The sequence below is a fragment of the Phocoena phocoena genome, chromosome 7 (genome assembly GCF_963924675.1).
Source record: "Phocoena phocoena chromosome 7, mPhoPho1.1, whole genome shotgun sequence".
Lineage (NCBI taxonomy): Eukaryota > Metazoa > Chordata > Mammalia > Artiodactyla > Phocoenidae > Phocoena > Phocoena phocoena.
In genome coordinates this window covers 68,110,990-68,138,054 of record NC_089225.1, presented here as the reverse complement: position 1 = coordinate 68,138,054, position 27,065 = coordinate 68,110,990, and the positions used below count along the sequence as shown (strand labels likewise).

At 38.6% G+C, this 27,065-nt stretch overlaps 1 protein-coding gene across 1 annotated transcript in view; it reads right to left on the bottom strand.

Annotated features, from left to right (window-relative positions):
- The window catches only part of FAM171B (family with sequence similarity 171 member B), a 65,759-nt gene extending 42,252 nt beyond the window's left edge, over positions 1-23,507 (bottom strand). The window contains exon 1 of the mRNA XM_065880813.1: positions 23,291-23,507. Coding sequence (XP_065736885.1) covers positions 23,291-23,507 — 217 coding nt within the window. The remainder of the gene's footprint in view (positions 1-23,290) is intronic.
- Positions 23,508-27,065: the final 3,558 nt, after the last annotated feature.

Sequence of the window (27,065 nt, the reverse complement as noted above, 5' to 3'; positions counted from 1 at the left end):
GCCACAAAAAAAAAATTACTGAGGCACTAAAAGGACTGTGAACCAAGAAAGTTCCAGAGTCTGGGTTTGAGCAGTCATTTTATGCTATACATGCACCTACAATATGCATGATCTGTACTAGTCACTGTGAGAGATACAAAGACATTAGTTGCCTTCAAATATCTACCTGAGAGAATCAAATGAAAAGAGTGATAGTGCCAAAAAAAAGTGCACATAAGATGTTTGAGTTAAGAGAATTGTATGATCAAATTATTCTGGTTAACAATGTTAGGCAAGAAACGAGTCACATGTGAACTCTTAGCATCCATCTTTCTAAAAGTGCCTGTTCACTTTGTCTTAGTAAGAACATTCCAGAAAACAACTGTTCTTTGGAAAAAACACATTTAGAATTGTAAACATGCATGTGTCTACTCAATTATTTTCTGAATGTGTGACTAATTGCTTGAATAAACAAATACATGAAATATTAAATGAAAATCTAACAAAACCTCAAAATTATCAATTTGCATGATGTGTTACTATTGTTACCTTTTCCAGCATGTGCAACTCTCTTGGCCTAGGACAGTGGTTCTCAACCCTGTGTAGATATCAAAATTACCTGGGGAACCTTTAGTATATTCCCAGGCCCCACCCCAGTCCAATTAAGTCAGAATCATTGCAGATGCAGTCCAGGGAATCAAATTTTCATAAGGTCCCAGATGGTTCTAATGTACAGCCAAGGTTGAGAACCACTGACCTAAACAATAAGTATATCCCAAGGGGATAGGGTCATGACCTAAAGCCATCCTCTTCAAGTATTCTGTTTCTTTTACTATAAAAGAATTTAAACTTCTTATCTTTGAAACAGGCATGCACATTTATTCCATGGCTTGCATAAGCACCCCAGGGAATCAGAGATGTGGGATACTGACATGAAAGAAAGCTGACCTTGGTGGCTACGTCTACTAATAGTTATTGTTGGTGGTTTTGGGTATTTTTTAAATCACTGATATCTGCTATTTTTTAATCATTTATCTCTGTGTCCTTCTCACATTCAAAATACCTGGTTAACTCAGGTATGGCTTCACTCTGTTTTTTTTAATGTTCTATATAGGTAATTTGGAAAATACAGAAAAATAAAAAAAATTTCCTAATCCAATTTCTCAGAAATAACTTGGATTCCATCCAAGTTACTTATAGATTTAAAAAGTACTGGATTCCATACAGTACTGGATTCCACCCAGTACTTTTAAAATCTATAAATAGATTTATAAAATTAAAAACATATTGTATATATGTATATAATTGTGTATATGTTTATATAAGCATGAAGTAAGGTGTGAAGGAAACTGACCAAATTGTTAACACTATTATTATTATTATTTTTTTTTTTTTGCGATACGCGGGCCTCTCACTGCTGTGGCCTCTCCCGTTGCGGAGCACAGGCTCCGGACGCGCAGGCTCAGCGGCCATGGCTCACGGGTCCAGCCGCTCTACGGCATGTGGGATCCTCCCGGATCGGGGCACGCACCCGTGTCCCCTAGATCGGCAGGCGGACCCTCAACCACTGTACCACCAGGGAAGCCCAACACTGACTATTATTAATTGGGTCATGGGGTGATACTATCTGACTTACTACATACAACATGTGATGTGACTTACTACAGTGAGAATGCATTATAGTAAGAAGAAAAAAGAAAATAGATAAAGAATGTTATATGCTGTGTTTTTCAGTTAAGATTGTGTTGTGAACATGTATCCATGTTATTAAATATTTTTCAAAATTACCATATTCATTAGTGAAGAATATTCTATGGGTTGTTATTCATTTACCTATTCTCCCATTAGTGTATGTTTAGTCATTTATAATTTTTCGCATTTGCAAACAATGCTTTAATTAAAATCCATGTACATATATCTCCATCTGAATTTTCAATTATTTCCTTGGGAGGAAAAATAATAGGCCAAAATGTATAAACTGTTTAAAGCTTCTTGATATGTATTATTAAACTGCTTTCCAGAATATGATACCAATTATAGTGTAAACAGAAGAGTATTCATATTTTATTTTGCTGTAGTCAATATATCAATATGACTGCTCCTGTCTCCCCAGGGAGTTACCATGAAAAATATTCAGTAAAGTTTTGAAATCATTTATTCTATTTTCCTTCTACTTTAAATTTCATTCCTAACACTGTTAGTTGTTGTTTTTTTCCCTCACACCCTCTTGATAGGTTGAGAGAGCTTTCTTATGAACAAAACTAAATAGACAAACAATAGCCTGAGAAAGAGCCCAACATATACTACGTATTTTGTTGTTCTGGGATGGCATTGGTGAATTTATAGACTTTATTCACGGTAAAATAAAGTGGAAAGGACTTAATAAAACATCCATTTTCCCTTTTTCAGAAGACATTCTCCTTGTTCTCTCCTTGTTCTTTCTACATGCAAAATATGTCTAAATCGGTACAGAGAAAATGGAACTTATTTAGAACCTGCCAGATACATGCTTCAGCATGGCTTTTTTAAAAGGGTTTTAAACTCACTGTCAGCATTTCGTTTAAGCAGATGAGACCCACCCTGTGGGGAGAGTGGTTAGATTTAAACAGAATGAGTACCAGAATTTTCTCCAATGCTCCTCTGACAACTTAGTAAAATGTAGCAATTTCCCTTTAATTAGACATCTGAAAGGAATACTGACCAGTAAACAGAAATTCAGGTGTTTGAAGAACGAGTGCCTAAAGCATGACCATAGCATGACTACTACAGCCTGAATGGGATGCAGTTTACAGTATTAGCAGAGAGGCAATATACTGGCCTGGAAATTTCAAGCAAAACAAATCATTAATTTCTTTTTTCAGTGAAAATAATAACATGAAATCAAAAGATCTTAAAAGGTAAAGCAGTATGCATTTTGTATGAAAGAAAGGTCCATAGGTAGCATCACAATATTTTCAAAACTCCAGATGAAATTCACTTGAGTAACCAGTTATTGAATATTGACCAGGCATCAGGTTAAATGCCAGATCCAGTGGAGCACATATCATAACTTTTATTTATTCAACACCATCTTTGTATCAGAAACTATGCTCTGCTAAATTTTTATGTTATTCTATTTAATAGTACCTAGTTTCAGGTCTGAAACAGTTCAAAACCTAGCAGGAAAGGCATACAAAAATGATATGAACAAAGTATTATAGGTATGCAGAAAAGGGAAATATGAATTCTAAGTGAGAATGTGAGGTATTTTCAAGTAGGAATTAACTGAGGCTAAACTCGAAAGAGTAGCTAAATTTTAAAATGCAGACTTGACGCAAGGTCACATCAGGAAGAAGGACTAGCATGAGAAAGGGCACCAAAGTTAGGGGCCTTCAGTTTCACAGAATTGGTCTGCAACTCCTTTAACCAATCAAACATTGACAAGTTGCCTCAGTGAACGCCCCTCTGTAAGGCAACCACTCAGTGACCAACACTCCTGAGCATCAGCCAATCGGGAGCAGACTCTGCAGCGACTGTGCCTCTGCCCTGCCACCCAAACAGCAAAAGCCTCACCGGAGAAGCCAGATTCCTCTGCCAACGTCATCCCACAACACCTCTGAAAGCCCGCCAATCCCAGAACTCAACACTTCCTCAAAAACCTCCATGTAAGGTCAGTTTCCTGCTCTACTGAGAAAAACTGTGCCCGACCAACATAGCTCTCCCTATCAAGCATGCAACAAATTCAGCATTTTGCTTTTGTTTCAGATACCGAAAGGTCGTCTCATCCTTCGACACAAAGCATGCTGTGTCAGGCCTAAGCAAACATCGAAAGTAATATTTACCACATTAAAAAGTAATTTTGCTAACACCCTTCCAAGCCTAAGACCGCATCCTTCACACCAATACTAGGTATGACATGAATCGTTTTCCTTATGAATTGCTTTCATTTTGAATGCTTTGAAAGCAGTATTACTTCATAAAGAGAACAGAATACATATTTAAATAATTATTATGCACCAAATACAAATAACTGTACATATTGAATAAAAAGTATAGGCGCTTTTTAAATTTTCTCATATTTCTTGAAGCTTATTGAAAACTGAAAAAACACTAGATAAAATCTAACTGCCCATCAGTGTGGCTTTTTTATACAATGGAATATTATGGAGCAATTAAGCTGAATTAATGAGATGTTAATGTATCAACAATGAACATGATATTGAGTAAAAAAAAATCAAACTGCTAAAGGATATGTATAATATGTATGCACATCTGTTCCAGTTTTTGAAACAGATTAACACCAGTTTCAGGATAGTGATGAATTCTGGATAATGAGGGAAAGGGGATGAAAGTGGGGCTTGATTTGACCTTTAATTTTTATTTCCTAAAAAAAGACGGAGAGAGAAATCTGAAACAAATAGAGCAAAAGGCTAATATTTGATTAATTTCAGTGATGAAACTATATAGACTATATTTCTATGTTTGAAATCTTTTATAATTAAGATGAAATCGTAAAAAATAAAAACAGAATAGAAGTGGGAAAATGTATTCCTACAGTGAATAGGTGAGTAAATATAAAAACACAAACAAAAATCTTAGTTTCTATTTCCTCCTTCTACCATCTGGCCTTCTACTGAGAGACAATCAGCACAAAAAACATTCTCCTTCTTGCTTTCGAGCCACCCCCTGTAATGTAGGCTCTAAAACTGTGGTGACGAAAAAGCAGGTAATTAAACCATAAGCAGTTGGGAAATCAGTCCCTTAATGATTGAAAGTTTGTCTCTCCTTCCCTTAGGTTCCCACAGCACTTTGAAACTCTTAATGGGGCATATTATGGCAACTTATGTTAAATTATATTTACATATGTTTATGCCCTCTCCATCAATTAAATGTTAAGTATCTTGAGAGCAAAAACCTTACTTTTCAAAGTTCCTTCAAAAAGTCAAAGAGACTTTGCATAATAAATGTTCACCTGCAGTTGCTATATTGACGTTGAGTGTTTAGACTATACGCCCATCTCTCTGACTGAATAATTTTCCATCTTAGAACTTCAGTATATCATTTAATTTTTAACTGTTGGACTTAAGAGATTAAGAAACTACCGCTTCTAAACTAAGTGCTTCTAATTCTTTCTCATGACAATGCCTGAGAAGATAGCAAAAGCTGCTTTAGGTTAAGAACTGAGCAGTAGAGATCAAATCTTATATTTAGCCAGCCATCACTTTAGACACAGCTGCCTTATTAGCCTTTGCCACACCGGTCAATCAATTCCACCTAACCCATCAGGAAGCATACATTTATCCACTGATCCAACCATTCAGTAAGCTATTACTGTGAACCCAACACAAGTCCAGGGTTGATAATGCCTTCCTGCCACTTGCCAGGCTCTGAAAGTACAGAGGAAAAAAAAAAAATCAGTCTGACATAGCTGAATCCTTTGTTTCCATGTACGTTCAAAGTGGACTAAAAATAATTCCTAAACTACTTGCTCTGATTTATTTTTGTCCTACGAACTTTGTAAACCTTCACCTGGTTTACTACTTAAATTTGAACACAACTGTATCATCATGACTAGGAATTTTCAGTAAACTCCTGATGAATCCTATTTGGCCTTTACAATTCATGACTGTCTCCTGCTTCCTACTTATAGCGAGAAGAATGGCAAATAATTTCAGAATCCTTTTCTCTTAATGTGTAGTTTATAATAATTCTGTTTCATTCTTTCATCCCATCTTTTAATGAAAACTCCTTAAAATGTTGTTTTACTTGTGAATGTTGTTAACATTAGAAAATTTTAAACTGGTTAGATGCAACTGCCATACCAATCGAGAATTCAATCAGCCTTGAATTTTACAGAACACAGTCTTCCAGATCTAATCAATAACGTTAATCAATCAGCTGGCTCCACTAGGATGTCAATGCCCTTCTCTGCTGTGGGGTAGTAACCGCAATACTACAAAGAAACATAGTTTACTACTCCTCTGAGACACGTATTCAAAAATAAATTAAGATTTCGTCTGCTTTGCAGAATTCTTTTCTAAAGAGAATGTTTCAAGACACACCATTTTAATGGACAGATCTGACTCCCCAGCACAATGCCAAGGCTAGCAAAAAGAGAAAGGAGGCGAGCTGCAAAACATTCCTGTTTGTTCCATAAAGAAGAAACACTCTTTTCCATACAAAGTTTTCCAAAGGACCACAGCCAGTATCCATTGGCTTATTTGTATGCTGAGAATATTCCAGCTCATGTTAAGATTTTCTAGACAGAAAAAAGAATAATAAAAACTACTGTTTGAATTCAGCCTTTCTTAAGAGCCAATTTGTCTTCTCAGCAAAACAAAAGGAATCAATATAGTAGTGAAAACATGAAGCTCACAGATGAATACCCTCCCTCTGATTTTTGGCTTTCAAATATATTTTGCTTGCTTGCTTGAGGTAACGTTCCAAAGACAATGTTGTTTCTAGGTTGCTTTAAAGGAAAAACAGAAATTTTATTCCACGATATGTTTTAATACGTCTTACTATATAAACATATTCTCTTTAGAGTCAATTTATAGGAAACGCAATAAAGCAATGAAAAGAAATCCAGCCTCATTTACTAGAAAGTGGTAAAACTGACACGTTACCTTTTCTGTCTACTTATTCAATCCTTACCACCATAGGATATAAATCAAGACAGAATATTCATATCTCTGAAGTATTTAATTTACTAAAAATCATCTCTAATACTAGCAGTAATTGATAGGTATCTGTTAAGTTCTAGGTATTTCACATACATCACCTCTAATACTTAACAATGCTGCAAGGTAAGTATCATTATCTCTGTCTCAGAGAAAGTTTAATTAGTTTGCCCAAGAGCATACCTAAGAAGAGGCAGTGCAGATTTTGAACTCCAGTTGCTCAAACTCCAAAGGCCATGGTCTAGCCACCAAACCATGCACCCTAGAAGGATTCCTCTTCTGGTAAAGACATCAACCACAGAAGCAAGTAGGAGTGCACGGAAGCCAATGTGCTGCCATAACCAACCATACCTGAGCCCTGCATCCCTTTACCACCCCATCCCCCCACCCTCTCATCTCACTCTCCCCAGGGCAGCCACACAGGCCTTCTTCCACAGCTCAAACTCACCAAGGCCTTTCCTCTCCAAAATTACAATCATGAACCGCAATTCAGCTAGTCGCCCAGTTTTTTAAAGTGCCAAAAAATAATCTTTAACGACTACCCTCATTTATTATGCTTTTTGTGACACAGAACTTTTATTTGATAATTATTGAGGACTAGATTAATTAAATGTACGTGTTTGCAATGTAGATTTAGAAATTTGCTTCTGTGAGTCAGAGGCCTGAGGGCAATATTCGGAGAAAATAAGATCCCTTTATGGAAACCTAAGGACATCTAAATTAGTACTGTGAAGTGAGGGGGAAATGTAAGTGAGAAAAAATGGGAAGCGGGAGTGAGAGGCATGATGTTTTTTCATCACGGACCAGAAAGTGACAAAACTAAGTGCTAATGAGAGATAAAAAATAAAGGTAGGAGTAAAAGGAAACAAAAATATAGAAAAGGGAAAGAAAATGGCTCTGACAAAGTACTCTGGGTTTAAGACTGACAGTTCACAATCTTAAAGCATCATAAAGTATTATTCAAATCATCATCCTCAAATTCATTTTAATATCATCAGCATTTACCCCAAACTCATAAATCTAAGAACAAATATTTTTTCATTAACATGAATTCTAAAGCACCTACCCTGTGTCTAGCACCGTGATAGGCATGAGGAGTAAATGAATAATATGAATAACAAAAGATCCTTGGTTCTTAGATAGTTCTCTTAATATATACTATCATAGCATGTTACGAATCAACATGCCATGCTTTTATTGAGCACTTACTGAGTGTTAGGTATTCTGGAATGTAAAAACGAATGAAGGAATATATCTATGCTCTAAAGGAATTCAGAAGCGCAAGAAAGACAAAATAAACACACCAGAAACAATTAGGGACTAATTCTAAACACCATATTATCAAGTACTGAATCACCAAATAGAGACTGACTGATGTAGTAAGAGAAAATAATTGTGGACCGAAAAAGCTTCATGAGAAAAGTACAGCTGGGCTTCCCTGGTGGCGCAGTGGTTGAGAGTCCGCCTGCCGATGCAGGGGACACGGGTTCGTGCCCCGGTCCGGCCCACATGCCGCACAGCGGCTGGGCCCGTGAGCCATGGCCACTCAGCCTGTGCGTCCAGGCCTGTGCTCCGCAACGGGAGAGTCCACAACAGTGAGAGGGCCACGTACTGCAAAAAAAAAAAAAAAACAGTAGAGCTAAGTTGGTTTCTGGTGGAGTTAGAGATAAAAAAGAGGTAGGGCAGTGCCAACGGGGAGGGAAAAGAGTCAAAGGATTTAAAATTTCCTTGGAGCTAGGACTTAGCTTGGGAAATAACATATTAAGCTATTAAGCTAGTTATGACTTTTTCGACTAAAGTTATAGAAATCCAACCAGAGTTTCCTGAGGCAAAACGGAAATTTATCAACTGATGGATACAAGAAAGGGTTGTACAAGAAAACCACAGGGATGGCAACTATCCAGCTGATCTGGAGAATGACTGGGACCAGGAACTCCATCTCTGAATACTGGCTTCATCATTTCCATTCATAGGCTTTCTCCACATGGTAGGCAGCATGGCTGATGACAACTCTCAGGTTTTACATCTTACCATTTCCAACATCAAATGTGGATGGATAAGGGCGGCATAAGCAGAAGAAAGGGGAAGATAGGTACCAGACAGACAGTTCTATATACATCCACCATAAAAGTTACAAGTAAAAATTTGATTAATGGGAATTGATCCTAGATTGGTGGGAAATGACCAAAAAACAAAGTAACTTGAAAGCCTGGCAGAACCTCCCATTTTGTAGCATAATGTAGCTAAATTGCTACCTTTATACAAAACTCAGTCTTATCACAACCTGGTGGATGTGTAATGTGTTATTTGCACAAATATAACAAGCCAAAGTGAAACCTTCTTAAAAATTCTATATACAATCTATAAGATTCATTTACTCATTCATTCTTTACTTGAAGCTCTATACCTTTTCTTCATTGATGTTTATACAGTTCAATTAAAATTTTTTAATAATTGTTTTACCATTTCAAAAAAAGTGTTACTTGCCCACTGAATGTTCCCCAGATCTTAAGAGAAGCATGCTAAAGCTTTTAGGGATGAGAAGTCAGGATGTATAAATTTAAGTTTCAATTGGTTCTGCAATACCGTGTGTGTGTGTGTGTGTGTGTGTGTGTGTGTGTGTAAAGACAATAATAGAGATAAAGCAAAAATGACAAATGTTAACAACTATTGCATCTTGGAGGATATATGGATACCCATTACACTAATTGAATTTTTCAGTATACAATATTTCAAAGTATTCATTCTAAAAATTTGGAGGGAAGTAGAAGCCTGACAGAAGACTTCAAATTTTAAATGACAATATAATGAAAGCATAAAAAATGAAAGTAGTATTTCAGGAAGATACATGTAGAAAGGGTATGGTTTGAATTAGAAGTAGTAAAAAATAAGAGACCTAAGAGATTACTGTGTAAGTCCAAACAGATGGGGCGCAGGGCAGCAACGGGCTGGACTGAGAAGGTGGCTGTGAAAATGAAACAGAAGGAATGGATACTAAAGACTGTGATGAATACTTAAAAGAACCCAGTGAGTGACAGGTGAGTGTGGGAGAGAGAGAAGACAGAATCAATGATGATCTCTGGTTCCCCAAGTCAAATGATTAGGGAAGGGATAGAAATAGATAAGGTCTAAAGCAGGGAACAGATTTGTCGGGTTAAGACAATGTCTTTCATTAAATACGTTAATATATTGCCTCTTCCATGTAAATATAGTTCATATGCTGACTATGTGGTATAATCTCCTCCTATAGTCCGTGAAAACCCAAAGACAACGTACCACACAAGCACCCTAAGAACGAGAGGCAGACACACTGGGCTAGAGCCTGGGGGAAAACAGCCAGAGTCAGCCCATATGCTCCCCCTGTTAAGCCACCTGTTTCAGTGTCTCAGTTCCCCTAGCCTGGAAGATTTACAGAATTTCAGGGATTTTTTAAAAATGCAGAAACTGCATAATAGGGTGCCTTAAAGTGGTAAGAGCAAACTTCGATTATATCCACAAAAATACCTCAATGTATATAGCTGCAAGTAAATGTGAGAACTTTTCTCATGCATTGGTAATTTCAGCTAAATGGCCTCTTGCTATGAGTACACCTCTAGATTAACCTTAATGGAGAAAAAGTTCATGAATATATAAAATTCCTATCTATTATTTTTCATATTCTTTCTGATTAAGCAGAAAACCAGGCAACTGCTATGTGCAATTACATTTTTTTAAAGTCTCAATTAGGATGGTGCAAACACAATCATTAACAAAATAAATCTTAAATCACTCACTGCCTTGTGGTGGGGTGTGGAAATGAAATTTGGGGTCACCAAGGAGGAAAGAAGAGAAGCCAAGTTGTTCCCATGATAGGGTGGGGAAATGGCCAACAGGCTGGCCCAGATGGGAGAGAGAGGTTACAGGAGACGTCAAGACACAGCTTTCTGTGCTGTGTTCATGTCGAGAACTGAGATGTTAAGAAAACAGCACAATTTGGTCAAGGTGGTGATACCCCACTGTTAAAGGCAGGGGAGAGTTATTTCTGCTATATATCAATGTAAAGGCAAGACACAGTCACTGCTAATTCACAGCAGACCTAAATTGATAGAAATGGGGCTTATGTTTAAATCCTGAATTCAATCCCTTTGTTTAGAAAGGAGAGGGCACATCTGGTGTCTTCAAGAAATGAGGAAACGGTGGAAGAACTATGTTATTATTTTCTAACAGCATGGAATGATGATAAAAGGAACAGAATTATTATACTGTTAATCACAAAAGAAATGGAAAAAATAGACCTAAATCAAAAATAATAAATTATTTCCTTTTGCTTTTCTATATCACTTTGGGACACACTTTAAATGTGCATTCTTCCAGGAAACAGGCCAAATTATTTCCCCTCAAACCTGTGTTCCCACAGTCTCCTATATACTCCTCAAATAAAGCACTTATCACACTCTTATCATTTGTGGTCTCTCTATGTCCCCACCAAGTGTTCTCTGCAATTAGTACGATTTGTTTAAAAAAAAAAAAAAAAGAAGAAAAAAATGAATGAAATCATTTACTGTAGGAATCTTTATGTTATCTCTAGCCCCATATATAAACCAACATATGATGTGTTAAATCCAAATAAATACCAGTTCCTCTTTCAGTATATTTTTTTCAAATCATGGAATTGCTCTTTATATAAAACCTGCATACTTTGGCCACTTCATTCTGCATGTCTTACAGTCTTTTCCCTATACAATATTCTTTTCATATATATACTCTCTAGAGAAGCCCGCTCAAGCTTGGGGATGAAAGAAGATAATCAACTGCACAATTATCTATCTATATTCAGTCATTCATTTATTCACTCAACAACTATTTATACAGGAATACAGTCCCAACCAAAACAGTTATTGCGCCTGGCTTCATCTTGCTTCCAATCTCGAGGTGAAGACAAATATGGAATTATGGAATAGATGCCTAGCTACAGATCAACTACAGACCATGAGCGATTAGGAGGTGCTTACAAGAGCACATTAACAAAGGAACCTAGCTCAGACTGGAAAGCCAAAGAAAATCTGTTTAAATGAAATGGCACTTAAGCTAATACCTGAAGTTTAAATGAATTTAGCCAGGGCAGAGAGAGAGAGTACGTGTGTGTGTGTGTGTGTGTGTGTGTGTGTGTGTGTGTGTGTGTGTGTTGGATGGATCAGGGAAGTACTGCAAGCAGAAATACAGAGGAACAACCTGTACAAGGGCCCTGAGGTACAAAACCTGTCACACTCAACTGGAGCTGAGACTGGGGTTGGAAAAGCATGCAGGCCCTTATAGGTCACTGGTTTTCAATGTCATGGGAAGCCTGATAAAATTTGTTCTTAAAAATAAACACTATTTGTAGGGTGTTGGGGGAGGATTCCCATAACTGGAGTATGGATTTTTAGAACACCAAGAATGGAACAAGGAGGCCAGTTAATATGCTAACCTGAACTAGAGTGTTAAGAGTGACCTGGGCTAGAGCCGGGGCAGTGAAGATGAAGAGAAGTTAACAGATGAGGAATATTTAGGAGATAGACTTGGTGGGTTTGGTGATGGACTAGGAGAGGAAGGTAGAGGAAGCGGCAAGGACAGCACCCTCAACTCTCCTTATTGGCCAGAGGGGCACTTTAATAACAGTGGGGTTTTTAGTAACAAAAGGAAGGATGAATGGTGAAGGTGGTCGAAAGCTGAAAACTGCCAGTTGTAAGTTCTGGAAGGTAATGTACAGCATGATGACCCTAGTTTAAAAAAAATAAGAAGGGGACTTTTTTTTATCCTGGAAGGTCTGGTGAGAAATGAAGAGTCCAGACTTAGACATGCTTAAACTGAAATACCTGTGATCTATCCACATAAAGATGTCAAAATAATTGGTGGGTATATTCAGGAGTGCACTCTGGGAAGTCTTAGCATATAGGTGGTATTTAAAGCAACTGGAGTGGATGAGATCACCTTGTGAGAGAGGAGAATGAGAAGAGAGAATGTTAAATTAAATGGAAAAAATTTTTTTCTACTTTTAGAATATAAAGATATTTTAATTACCTACATATTACAGTATCAAATATTTTATGCCTATAATACTTAAGTATAATTTTACAATATAATGTAATTATTGCATAGCAAATTATTTAAGAGTTACAGACTTGAGACTGTATTACTGACAAAGGATATTGATAGGGAAGAAACGGGAGTAAATTGGGTCACCATATTTTCATCTTCCTTTGTCAGATCTATCTCTAAGCTGCTGGATCCATGAAGGGCCCCATATACAGTCCCTGCATACAGTTCCAGTCTGTGAGCCAGTCCTTACATACAGGAAACACAAAGGCCACAGTAAGATGGATTTGTCAGGGGAAGCTTATGTCTTTTTTTACGTCCCTGTCTGTGCCCCCATGCCATTCTCTGAAGTTGTAGCTTTCCAAGTCTCAGCACATGCTATTATTTATCTTTGGAACATCAGAATGTGTTGAAATACAAATTTTTCCATTTGGACTTTCAAATGAAAGAAGTATTTTGCAATATAAATCCATTCCTCAAAACAAGGAATCGCTCTGCTATTCACTCTTCCTAGCTTCTAGCTTTCCCAATGTAGTCAGTTATTAGTGAAACCAGGAGAGGTGTGAATCAAAAAAAGTAAATAAGGAAAACATAAGTTTCAATGAGTTTAGCGATGATATTAATTCTGAAAGTCGAGAAGAGCACTGGTGATGAAAAGAGCAAGTTCAATCACAGATGTAAGTCACAGTAGCCTGAAATTACTATTTTGACCCCCAAACTGTTAAAAAACCAAAGATTAGTACTTGTTTCAGCAGGTGGGAAATGGCTTAGGTTTTTATAAATGCCTTCTCTGAAGGCTAATAACAACCAGGGCAGGCCCTCATCTGCTAAAATGCATTGAAGTTTATAATCAGGCCTGAGGGACTGGATGAATCACAAAGTAATCAGAGCCCTTATTAAGATTATTAACTTAGTCTTAGTGACCCGATCCTTCAGTGCAAGAGCCAGGAGCCAAGATGCAGAGAGTTTCTGGGTTGACTGCCAAAAAATTCTGAACAGAGGGTTTTTTCAGGTATAAGATATCCCTCTAGGTTATTATATAATGAAACCTGGATATAAAACAATTCAGAGTCATGTGGTTTATCAAAAGATAATTATTGCATTTTAGTAGACATTATACAAACAGAATGGAAAAGCCAAAGGTTGAAAGAAAAGCCAAAGGTTGAAAGAACTGACCAAGGTACGTGCATCCCACACAATCAGTTTCTTCAAGGGTTAAGGCCTTCTGGCAGGACGGGTTATGTTGCTGTCACGCTTACTAATTTTACCCATCACATGTACACAATAACAGAAACCTCGCATGTTAAGAAAACACAAAAATGTTATTTGAGTCTGAACGTTACCTTTGTTCTTTTCTTATTGAGTCCACTTACAAAGGTCTAATCAACCATGGCAGGTTTTCTTAACCTTTTGGGGGTGGTCAAGGATTCCTTTGAAAATCTTACAGATGATCTCAACACTAGATAACTGAGATTGTATAATTAATTTCAGGGTGTTCATAAATCCTCTACACCCTTCCACTGGTTCCCTAGAACCTCTGCCATATAGGGTATAAGGGACAGTGAGTCCCTTACACAAACAGGGGAGAAGAAGATTCACCATCTGTGAGTACTTTCTCTCCCTATGAACTTACTTGACCTCCCCTCAAACTTGTCACAGCGAATTATATTACCTCTCTCTTTTCTTATGAGCCTCCAAAATCTTCACCTTTTCCATCTTGACACCCTATATTTACCAAGCTTTACAGATTCACAAGACTTCTTTCCTATTTGAAATACTATGGCACAGAAGCAATTTTAAAAGGCACATTCTTTTGACTATTCTGATTCACAAAATTGAATCCATTGGTAGGGAAAAACTATTAAAAAGCTCACTTATCTTAGTTATATTTGCTATGAAGAAAATCATCAAGTTATCCTTAAGTAACAGTTTTATCAGAATCTGTAACTGCCAGGTGGTACCACAATTTCTTTTAAGATGTGAATGTGGCACCTAGAGATTATCATACTAATTGAAGTAAGTCAGAGAGACAAATATCGTATATCACTTATACGTGAAATCTAAAAAAATGATACAATGAACTTATTTACAGAACAGAAACAGACTCACAGACATAGAAAACAAACATGGTTACGAAAGGAGAAAGGCGGGGGGAGGGATAAATTAGAAATTTGGGAATAACATATAGAAATTTAGGAGTAGCGCATAAACAACAAGGACCTACTGCATAGCACTGGAACTATATTCAATATCTTGTTAAGAAACTAGAATGGAAAAAAATCTGAAAAAAAATATATATTATTCAGTATATGTGTATGTATAAATGAATCACTTTGCTGTACACGAGAAACTAACACAACATCGTAAAGCAACTATACTTCAATAAAAATTTTTAAATAAAAATAAAACAAATAGTACTTCAGATATAGAGAACAAACTAGTGTTTACAGGGATGGGGGAAGACAGGGGTAGGGGATTAAGAGGTACAAACTACTATGTATGAGATAAATAAGCTACAAGGATATATTGTACAGCACAGAGAAGATAGCCAATATTTAATAATTATTATAAATGGTGTATAATAACCTTTAAGAATTGTGAATCATTATGTTGTATACCTGAAATATAACATTGTAAATCAGTGACACTTCAATAAAAAATAAAATAACTGTCTTTAAAAAAAAGAAAATTTACAAATTACCAGATTAAAAACAAAAAGAAAAGACGTGGATGTGTTCCAGCTTATGTTATATACTTTTAAAACACTGCCAGAGCAAAGCACTTAGGAGGTCATTTCTACCTCATCCCAGTTCCAAGAGCCTATGATTCCAAGTCTTATTTTAATCTATGAAGTGAAAACTTTTGTTTTTTTTAAATTACTGCATATTTTAATTGATATTAGACATTATTTCGTTATAAATAGCATTAGAAGATCAGATTAGTTGTTTCATACATTAGTACAGAGATACTTTTCTTGCATATGATTATGAATGAGACTTAAATTCTGATTACTTTAAAGAAACACTGGAATTTGGGGAATTATTAAATCCTAGCTTTTCTGCTAAAAGTCCAGAATCTAACAGCATAAAAATATTGTAAAATATATTTTGCAAAGTACTTATTTTATGAGGAGAAGTAATTTGTTTTTAAATGCAAATATTTGTAATACACCAATTCATTTAAAAGTAAGTGACCAGATAGATTTTTTTTTAACTTCAGGCACACAAACTGAATTAATCATAATCTGAGCTTCATGACACACTTATTGATCATTTTACTGGTTTACATGGTTCATTTTACTTAGTAAAATAATTAAATAAGTCATACTATACCCATTATCCTTGTTGACATTTTTCCCCTTACGCAAAAAGTGTGGCCTCCCTCTACTTCATTTTTACAGTAAATGGATATTCTTTTGGTAATCCTGTCTCAGTCACCCAGACATTTATAAACAAATCCTACTCATACAAATATGAAAACATTAGCAGCATGTTTAAAGTTTTGAAGAAACATAATCCATTTAACTATATAGAGCCATATTTTGACAGCTTAATTTCTATCATTTTCAAAAACACTGGCAGTTGGGGGCAGGGGTGGGAAACAGGCAAGGGTGGAATGGGTCACAAAATCCAGGACCTTTGCAGCTTCTATTCAACTCCTGGTTATAGTTAACCCATTAGAAAAAACAAATAATCCATCTAACCATCCTGTTTCTGTTTGTGTCACATTCCTATTACAAAAAAGTGGCGGAACAGGTAGGTGTGAATAAAACCACGGACACTGGTCTTATTTTATTTTAGAAAGGACAATGAATACGGAATTCTACAACATCCCTGGAGCACTTACCCCCGAGGTAAGCCAAAGGCCTTACAGCATGAGCCCCAGGTGAGGCTGGACATTTCTTAGAGTTTCCAACTGATCAAGTGGTCACTGAAAGCCCAACTAGTATTTAGGTCCACAGATATGAACTGCTAATGGCTTAGCTATATATGTGTTCTAAATTTTAGCAGAGCTAACAAGTGAACTAAAACTATATAGTTTCTAAGTGCTGTTTCTCTAGTGAATAGGAACAAAACTAAACTAAGTACAATAACTGATAATACTGGCAAATGTTTAATTTTAAATTAGACCCTCGTGTCATGATATAGAAACCTACTTGAGAAAAAAAACCACATTAAATAACAATTGAAATCTCTGTCACATATAAATAAAATTAATTTTAAATCTTGGTTTTTGTGCAAGACACAGAAACTTAACATGGAGAAACTAACAGGCATTATCAACTCAAGGCTTCAGAGAAGCCCAAGACGTTGCTGAGACATTTTACAGTCTAGGTTCACTAGGTCACAGATTTGACACGTTATTAACATGGAAAGCAATTGCCATTTCCTTGACACCCTCTACCCTACATGAAAGGGCACCCAGAAACCATTCCTCATTTCAGGCCCAAGTGAACTGGCCTAATTATACTCCGAGACATTATCAACAAGTAGTTAAGAATACTGCCTAGTCCTCATAACATAGACAGTCATAAAAAAAAATTTAAGGGCTTCCCTGGTGGCGCAGTGGTTAAAAGTCCGCCTGCCGATGCAGGGGACACGGGTTCGTGCCCTGGTCCGGGAAGATCCCACGTGCCACGGAGCGGCTGGGCCCGTGAGCCATGGCCGCTGAGCCTGCGCGTCCGGAGCCTGTGCTCCGCAACGGGAGAGACCACAACAGTGAGAGGCCCACGTACCGAAAAAAAAAAAAAAAAACAAAAATTTAAGAGGCACAGAATCTGATATGTCTTGGACATATGGGTTGTGCTTATACAAAAGGGCAATTAAAGAGACATCTCCAAACAGAATCTTCAAAGCAAACAGAAGCTGTTTTCTTAAGCCTATGATGTATTTCACTACAATGCATAGCTTTCATAGTTTTAGAATTTTCCAGGTAACTATTCCAAAGCATACTTTTTATCAATAGCAGATGGAAAATATTATGTCCATTTCCTAGCTAAGGCAACTTGGAGGAAAGGAAATTAAGACACATTACACTAAGCCAAGTCAATGAATGACAACAATACTGCAGCTAGTACCTAGTCAGAACGCTGAAAGAGAATTAAGTTCAATATTTATATACTTAGGGGGAAGAGTTCTGTTTCAGAAAAATATTTGGTTGTTTCTGTTCAGGCACATTAAGAACACTGAAAAACCACCACTAAAACAAACTGGACTGAAATTCAACACAATGGCATGTGTTTTTCAACCTGTAATCAACACCAAGAAATAGCTCCCTTTGGTTATTAAAATCTGGAAAGAAATCATAATTACCCCATCTGGGAATACGGCCTTCAAAGCACCAGTACTTTAGATAAAACAGCCAATGTCTAGTCCCACTCTATTGATTTTCAAATTCCTTGAACGGAAAAAAAACAAAACAAATGCTTTCATGGATAGGAGATTTTCAATCAGGTTTGCTTAAATCAAAGTTTAAATCAAGTTATTTGAATTTAATAAAAAGTATACAGTAATACTCTATACTGAATTTCAGTATTTTTAAATTTTGTTACGTAGGTCCCAGCTACATAGAATATGAAAAAAATCTTTAACTTTAAAAGTACAAGAATGTAGCAGCTTCATTTACAATAGCTAAAACTGGAAATAATCCAAATATCCATCAGAAGTGATAAACCAAACTGCAGTAATTGATACAATGGAATACTGCTCAGCAGTAGAAAGGAATAAACTATGCACATCCATGCAACAACATGGATGAAACCTATGGAAATTAGACTGAGCTGAAGAAGCTAGACACAAAAAAGTACATGCTATATGGTTCTATTTTATGAAGTTCTAGAAAACACAAAATTAATCAGTGACGAAAACAATCAGAACAGTTGTCCATGGGTCAGGAGCAAAGACTGCCTGGGGGCATGAGGGAATTTTCTAAGGTGATATAAATGTTCTATATCTTGATATGGTAATGGTTACAAAGGTATATCCATTTGTCATGAGAATACAGTTTATGTTAATACCAGAATCTGAAGTATGGACATCCATTAAGTAGCTTTTACAGCTTTTTTTCATTTTATGACTTTTGATATTTTTAAACCAATACTTACAAAATGTATATAATCATAAGCTCACTTGAAAATTACTTTTGAATATTTTTGTAAGGCAAACAGAGTGATAATAAAATTTTAACATCAATTAAAAGATATATATTTTGGGCTTCCCTGGTGGCGCAGTGGTTGAGAGTCCGCCTGCCGATGCAGGGGACACGGGTTCGTGCCCCGGTCCGGGAAGATCCCATATGCCACGGAGCGGCTGGGCCCGTGAGCCATGGCCACTGAGCCTGCGCATCCGGACGGCAACGGGAGAGGCCACAACAGTGAGAGGCCCGTGTACCGCAAAAAATATATATATATATATTTTTTTTTAATATTTAAAAATATATATATATAATGTGGCAACTCTGTAAATCAAACACCACTTTCCCCACCCAATAAACTATAGTTTATTGTTAAAAAAAAAAGGAGTACAGTTTAGGTATGTACATTTTAATGTATGTACATTTTACCTCCCCGCTCCCCCCAAAAATCCCACATAATGGAAATGGATGGAGGTGTGAGTGAAACAGTCACAGCAGAATTTGATCATTGTTAAAGCTGAGTAATGGGTATGGGCTGTTTTTAATACTATCCTGTTTACTTTCTATATATTTGACGTTTTCCAAGGTAAAAGGTTTAAAAATATAGATCAGTGAAACGTACAATCAAAAATGTTTATACTGTGAAAATATATCCCTCAAGAGGCTTTCTCTGTATTCAGAAGACTTTTATAAAAATCCACGGAGATCCCCAGTGTCTGTGCTTCGCATGGAGAATTTGAAATGGAGCTTGTTATTTTCTCCAGCTCCCCTTGCCCCCATCCCCAGCATGCCTCCCATCTAATGGGCCATCAGACTGAATATGATATGGTTGTCTCAGCTACCACCAACCCCCAAATTAATTCTTCCCTCATCCCTCGAATATTTATTTCTAACAAATACTGGTGCAGATGGAGAAATCAGAGCTGCTGCAGACACCGGAGAAAACAGATCTCAACCTTAGTCTTTATTCTCATTACTCTCTGAGGATGGTGTTTTAGAAGTTAATGAGAAAATGAAAATTTACTTTTTTTACATCCTGATTTTTTAAAATCTCATATTCAACTTCTTTTAACCTCATTTTCTTATATGAAGAGACATAAATTTTCAAAATAATAAAATCCAGAGTAACCAGAGTCAGCAGTCAGTTTCTCTACTATGGACTTATGAGGCTCAATCATGTATCAGTCACTAAACAAGTCTTATTAGTTTTCTAAATATTGCCTGAGAAAAGTCCTATAGCTTTTCACAAAACATGTCCAAAGAATCAGAAGCACCACACAGAGGCAAAGAATGAATTAAAGCTCAGTCAGAGCTATTTAAAGGTATGTTAATACCCTCCTAGAGCTATTTAAAGGTATGTTAATACCCATAAGAGGATTATAAGTGCACCTGGGTAAAGAATCTCCTTGACAGAACCTAAAAAGTGGACTTAAGTATTGTATCTAGCAGTTCTCTGTAGTGAACATAAGATAAACACTGAAATTAGCTAAAATTAAAAGTCTAAAATATATATACTTTCTAACCTCCACTTACAAATATTTCTACCTAACATTTCTTTGTTTATATGACCCTGCTAAATTCCAATGAAGAATTTCACAAGATGTGCAATAACAAATACTCATAAAGTAAAGGAGATCCTTGATGCCAGCATTTTTGTTCATTCATTCATTCATTCATTCAAAAATATGTGTTCCTATGAGTAGCAAGTGCTCTTCTAGGTGCTAGAAATATATGTAATAATTCAATGTAATAATGAACAAAGCAAAGTTCATGCCCTCAGAGAGTTTACATTCTAGTAAGGGGAGATAGGCTTACAAGAAGGGCTGAGGATAGTAAGTGCCATGGAGGAGAATCAGTAGGAAAGGGCATGCAGATGGCTATTTAATACAGCTGTCAGGAAAGGCTTCTGTTAGCGTGATTGGAGCAAACCTGAAGAATCGAAGGTCCAGAATTCCAGGCAGAGAAAATGACAAGTGCAAAGGCCCCACACCACAACCCACTTGCAAACTGAAGAAACAAAGAGCCAGTGTGGCCCCAGCGCTGAATTAGTGTCAGAGCTGAGGGAGACGGGAGTGAGAGGGCCACAGAGGATCTCAGCCTTTGTGGGCCATTTTCAGGGTCTGGGCATCTAGTGTGAGGGAGATGGGAAGCCATTGGAGGGCTGTGAGCAGAAATGATCCTATTTAATGTTTTTAGAAAGATCACTAGGAAAAAAAAAAAAAATCACTAGGGCTTCCCTGGTGGCGCAGTGGTTGAGAGTCAGCCTGCCGATGAAGGGGACACGGGTTCGTGCCCCGGTCCGGGAAGATCCCACATGCCACGAAGCTGCTGGGCCCGTGAGCCATGGCCGCCTAGCCTGTGCGTCCGGAGCTTGTGCTCGGCAACGGGAGAGGCCACAACAGTGAGAGGCCCGCGTACCGCAAAAAAAAAAAAAAATCACTAACTGTGTGAGGAGAACAGACAGAGGAACAAAGGTTGAAGCAGGAAGACCAGTTCAACCTAGAGATCACAATGTGCTCAGAGGAACATTTTAAGTTCATTTGTTTATAGGTTATGTTTCATTATACAAACCAAATACTCCTGTAACTAAAACAGCAGTCAATTGAATTGCTCTCTTGTTTGCCACTGGCTTGGAGGGTTAGAGTTTTTGAGGGAAATGCAAGAGTCATCTTATGTTACTTTTCAGGCTGTAGTTTGATCTGTTGGCTAATGGTTCCTTTATCTCCATTAATCTAATAGGTAAATAAGACAAAAACTGCTAGTTTCCCCTAAAATAACCCTTTTCAAAAATATTACATCACAAATATCAGAAAACAAGTATTTTCACACATACGCTGGATACAGAAGTTTCTCATATTATTTCCGTTATTTGTAACCTTCATCACAACCTATCTATATGGTAGTAGCCAAAACCCATTTAACTAATATTCCAGAAAGACGATAAATCGAAATAAAAATATACTGCAAATCATAAAATCCATCACCACTCTGACTTCTGTTTCATCATTTATGAAATTCCTCTCATAATGAAGACAGGCTCTCGATCACTCTCCTATCTCTCATTTCCTTAAGTTTACCCAACAGCATATCTAATCGCTGCCTCGCCTGTACCCTGTGGTTAGCACTTTCAGTTATAAAAAGCCAGGTAGGAAAACCACCACACACAGCACATTTTTCAGGAGTTTCAGCCACGCTCAAGTGTTATTAAATGGTTTGAGAGGGTGTCAGAAACACATGCTTTCCGGCACACTTTGGTGATTTCATCCTACGCTCAGAGCACTCTGATAAATTAAATCATTCTGGCTGTGTCAGGAATCGCAGCTGGTGTACCTGAGTATTGCTCTTTGATGATGAGCAAGCAGTACAAAATAAGATACCGAACCCTACTCTTTAAAATCTCATTTTTGGCATCTCGTATAACGTTACTAGGCAGGATTTTAAAGCGAAAACAAATGTTATAATTCAGTTTGGTTTTGCAGAAACCTAAGCCCACTTGCCAAAAAAAACTGATGGCTTTTTTTCTTTCCAAAGAGCAGGCAGCTTCTACAGTTGGGAAGGGGACTGGGGTTGGGGGGTAGGGAGAAGCTATTAATATGGATAATCCAGCTTTTTGCTTACCGGTGTAGCTTTAATGGAGGGGAAACAGGCAGGAACTGAGGGACTGTTACAGCCACGTATACCAAAAGGGCTTTCCTCACCCTCAGCTGAATAGTGTGGAGAATCTGCCTCATTACCTTCTACTAACAAGTAAGGAGATTCCCCTCTCTGGGGGCAGGCTTTGCTGTACTAACATCCGCTACAGACTTCACCTCATCCAGCCCCCTCTCCTCTTCCCTTTCCTTCAGCCACAAGCTCCTATTTCTTTTTTGGTTTGTTTCATCTTATTATACTGAAGGCATTCTTGCAAACTGCCTTCAACCATTCCTGGGATAAGAAGAGACAGAAATAAATAATAAAATAAATTAAGATTTCTTTTCTCCAGAGCTAAATTTAAATATATAGGCGGAGCGAGATGGTGAAAAGGGGTGTGTGGGTGTCTACTGCAAGATTTTTCAGTCTCTAGGAGAGAAAAGGATAAAGAACAGAAGGCTAAAAGGATGTGAGAAGTGTGTGTGTGTGTGTGTGTGTGTGTGTGTGTGTATACAATCATTCCCAGGGCGGAGGGAAAAATTCAGGAAGGGAGGGAGAAGAAAAAGATCAATCCAGGCAGTCACTCACTCCCATCCCTCCCGACCCCTCCCCACCTCACTGCAGTGCTCTGCGCTTCCCAGAAAGCTCACCACCCAAAGGGCAGATTCCCAAAACCAAAGTAGAGCCCGAATCCGGGTCACGCAGGCAGGCGTTTGGGGGGGTTGGGGTGGGGGGGGGGGTAGAGGCAGGCGATGGGAAACCATCTGGCTAGGGAAGCGGCGAGGAGGCCAGCAAGACCAGAGGAGGAACGGCAGGGCCGGGCTGCCGGGACCTACCGGGAGCAGTGATGGTAGAGGATGCCCCGGGCACCTCTGGCCTCTCCTCCTCAGCTTCCTCCCGCTGCCGTTGCTGCTGCTGCTGCTGCTGGATGAGGCTGAGGTCGGAGCGGCTGAGCTCAGCTCTGGCGGCCGCAGGGACCAGCCTCGCCTTCAGCAGCACCGCGGCCAGGCCGAGGAGCAGGGTGCAAGGGACGCGCCGGCTGAGCCTCGCCATGGCCGAGAGCCGGAGGGCCGCGGCGGCATATTGCGGCGGAGGTCCGGGCGGCGGCAGCGGGCGCCAGGGCTGCGGGCTCTGGCAGCGCCCGCCCGCTCAGTCCCCCTCGCTCGGTCTGCCTCGCACACCCTCACCAGGAGGAGGAGGCTGGGGCGGCGGAGACGCCGGGGGAGGAGGAGGAGGGGGAAGTTAGCATCCTCGCGCACGTGACGCGCGGGGCGGGGTGGGGCGAGCCCCACGCCCGGCGCCGCGTCTACGCTCTCACCCCGGGCTCAGCTGCTCCGGACGCGCGCGCTCGGCGGGGTGCTGGGGCGCTGTGCTGGTGGTGGCTTCCTAGGGTAAACGAAAAAGGAGAGCCTTTCTGGGGTCTGGTAGACCTTCAGATCCTCTAGCCCCTACCGAGACACCGGGAAATTTTGCAGAAAGTGGAATAAAATTCCCTCCACCTGACCGCAAAGTAGAAGAGAAGGTGGTGTATTGATTACGCTCCCACAACACTTAACGCAGCACCAGCAGATCAAAAAGCCAGGATCTCTTAACCATGTGGGCTTTGGGGCATCACAGCCATCACTGGTTAGCTAGAAATTAAACTGCGGCTCTCCAGATTTTGATTAAATTCCTCTATCTGCCCAAATTGGAATTTCTTTCTATATTGTAAAATATTCTTAATTACGTTTTGCCTAATTATAGTCTATACTTTTCATTTGCTCAAAAAATATTTTTCTAAATGCCTGCTAGGTGCTTACCACGTGCCAGTATTTAGTCAGGTGCTTGGAATAAGCAACATACAATCCCTGCGTTCTAGGAGCTCATTACCTGTTAGGACAGAGGAACATATAAACATTATAATCCAGGGTGGTGCCTGCCACTGGAGAAACACTACAGCATGCAGAGATTGCACTGAATTGGAAGAAATTAACAATGTGGTATATGGATGGGGGCTATGAAACACTAGGAAAGCTGGGGTTTAAAGAAGAATAAGAGTTCCACACATAGGTGGGTGTAACCAGGTCATCTAAAAAGTGTAGCTGTGTGTGTATGTGTGTGTGTATGCCCGTGCACACGTGCCCAGAGGTGTGCAACAGCACAGTGTGCTTGGAAAATTGTCAGCAATGATTGTGACAGAGTGACAGTGTTTTAGATTGAAAAGGAGAGTGGAGATCAGGTCATTAAAAAAATAATAGCAGGGACTTTCCTGGTGCTGCAGTGGTTAAGAATCTCCCTGCCAATGCAGGGGACACGGGTTCGGGCCCTGGTCCGGGAAGATCCCATATGCCGCGGAGCAAATAAGCGCGTGTGCCACAACTACTGAGCCAGCAGGCCACAACTACTAAAGCCTGCGCACCTGGAGCCGGTGCTCCGCAACAAGAGAAGCCACCCAATGAGAAGCCCGCGCACCGCAACGAAGAGTAGCCCCCACTCTCTGCAACTAGAGAAAGCCCGTGCACGGCAACGAAGACCCAACGCAGCCAAAAATAAATAAAATTTTTTAAAAAATAAATAACGGCAAACACTTCTATAGTACTTACTGTGTCCAGGCACTGTTCAAGCACTTTATATACATTAACTCCTGTAATAACCTTGGATGCTATATAAGGAAACTGAAATTTACATTGCAAGTGATTATGAAATAGTGAAAGAAATTAATCAGGGAAGGGACTTGCTACCAGTCTGCGTTTTCACTTTGCTATCGGTGTGGAAGAGGAAGAGGGATAGATTGGCGGAGAGGAGGCCAGTTTAGTGGTGTTTGCAAAAGCCAGTGAGGAGATACCTTGTGAGACCAGAAAGGAGAAAAAAGGAGTGGGAGATTCAGTATGTAGGGCTAGAATCAGCAAAAATGGTTGATTGTTTGGGTGAGGAAGAGAAAAGGAGAAAGATGGGTACGTCTAGTATGACACTTAAATTGCCAGATTGAGATCTTGGGTGGCTGCTTATGACATTATCAAGATTAGCTGGTACTACTGACTACAGAATAAGTGATAAGCCATGGCTTGTTCAGTTGTAGTCTCTTTGTATTTGGAATGTCTGTGGGACATCTCATAATATATGTAAAATGTGATCTGTGACATCACATCCTTTACCATCATAGTTGATTCAGATGATTTGGCTGATTGGACAGTCCCTTTCCACACTCACCACTCTTTTGTGTGTTCGTCCCAATGTTTCCAACATGCCGGAAAAGAACAAATTTCTCACTAGTGGAAAGTTATTCTTTGGTCAAGGATGTGAAACTAGTGCCTATATAACCATAACTATATAGTTATATAGTTATAACTATAGTTATATAGTTATAACTATAACTAATAATAATAGGCATTTTACATACATTATCTCGTATCCTCAAAGCAGTCCTACAAATTAGCTCTCATTATTCTGTTTAGCAAATGGAAACACTGAAGATCAGAGAGGCAACTGTCTTGCCCAAGGCTACACTAATAAGAAGTGACTTTACCTTTCAGCACTGTTTGAAACTTTCGCCATGAGCTTGCATTGCTTTTTAGATGAAAATAAACTACATAATGTGGGCTACATAATTTTTTGAAGACAGATGCCAAAGTGAGGTCCCTCACACAAAACACCACTATTCCATCATGGCTTTGCCTCGCCTGTGTGAGCAGGAATTATGGGGGGGGGGGGGAGGCTGAATGCAGAGAGTCTTCATTAGTTTCATCAAGCTGTTTTTGTTGCATTTTCCTCCAATTTACCTCTGCTCCTGGAGAGAAGAAAGGAGAAAATGGAAATGGCTCCAGAATCCTGACTGGCAGATCAGAAGGAAAGGAATGCTGCCAGGATTTCTGTCATCCTGCCTTACGGTGGCCAAGTCATCTTTAATATATTAGAAGCTGACCTTCCAGAGGCAAAGTTGCTGATTTCACAGCCCTCAGTGGAGGGTAGATGTGAAATCCTTCAATACTACAGACTGTTTAAAAGAAATAAGCTTTGCTAATCAAGATGGGTTTTAGATGGTTTTTAAATGCTCCATTACTCATATAGTTTATGCTTAATTTCTGTGCAATATACAAAAGCCGTATTATTGGATGCAATCAGGGCTAGTAGTTGGTGAATCAAAAAAGCAGGTCAAGAGACAAAAAAAAAAAAAAATCAATATATTTAAAATATATTTTATGTTGCTTATTTTATCTTAAAATAGGCAAATATATATTCATTTACCAATCTTTTGATGTAGGGCCAATAATTTTTTTTAAATCTAACCACATCCTAGGGTTTGAAGTAGTAAACCACAATTACAATGCATCCCTATTATTAATTGCAGTTTTCGATTAAGTGGAAGGAGTTCTTAAAAACTCCTGACAAACAATTCGAATGCCAAATCCTTCTATTTTCAATTTTTCCCCAATTTTACCATTTTCTCACCCACTTAGTATTAAACTTAGTTTTCATAGAAAAATACACTTCATTTAAATTTATATTTCATCCATACCTTATAACACATAGAACTGCCAAAAACAACTGTGTAAACAAACATAACTGACTTTCGGCACAGACACAGACCAACCGGTGGGGGCAAAACCAAGCAGATGTTCAGGAAAGGGTATC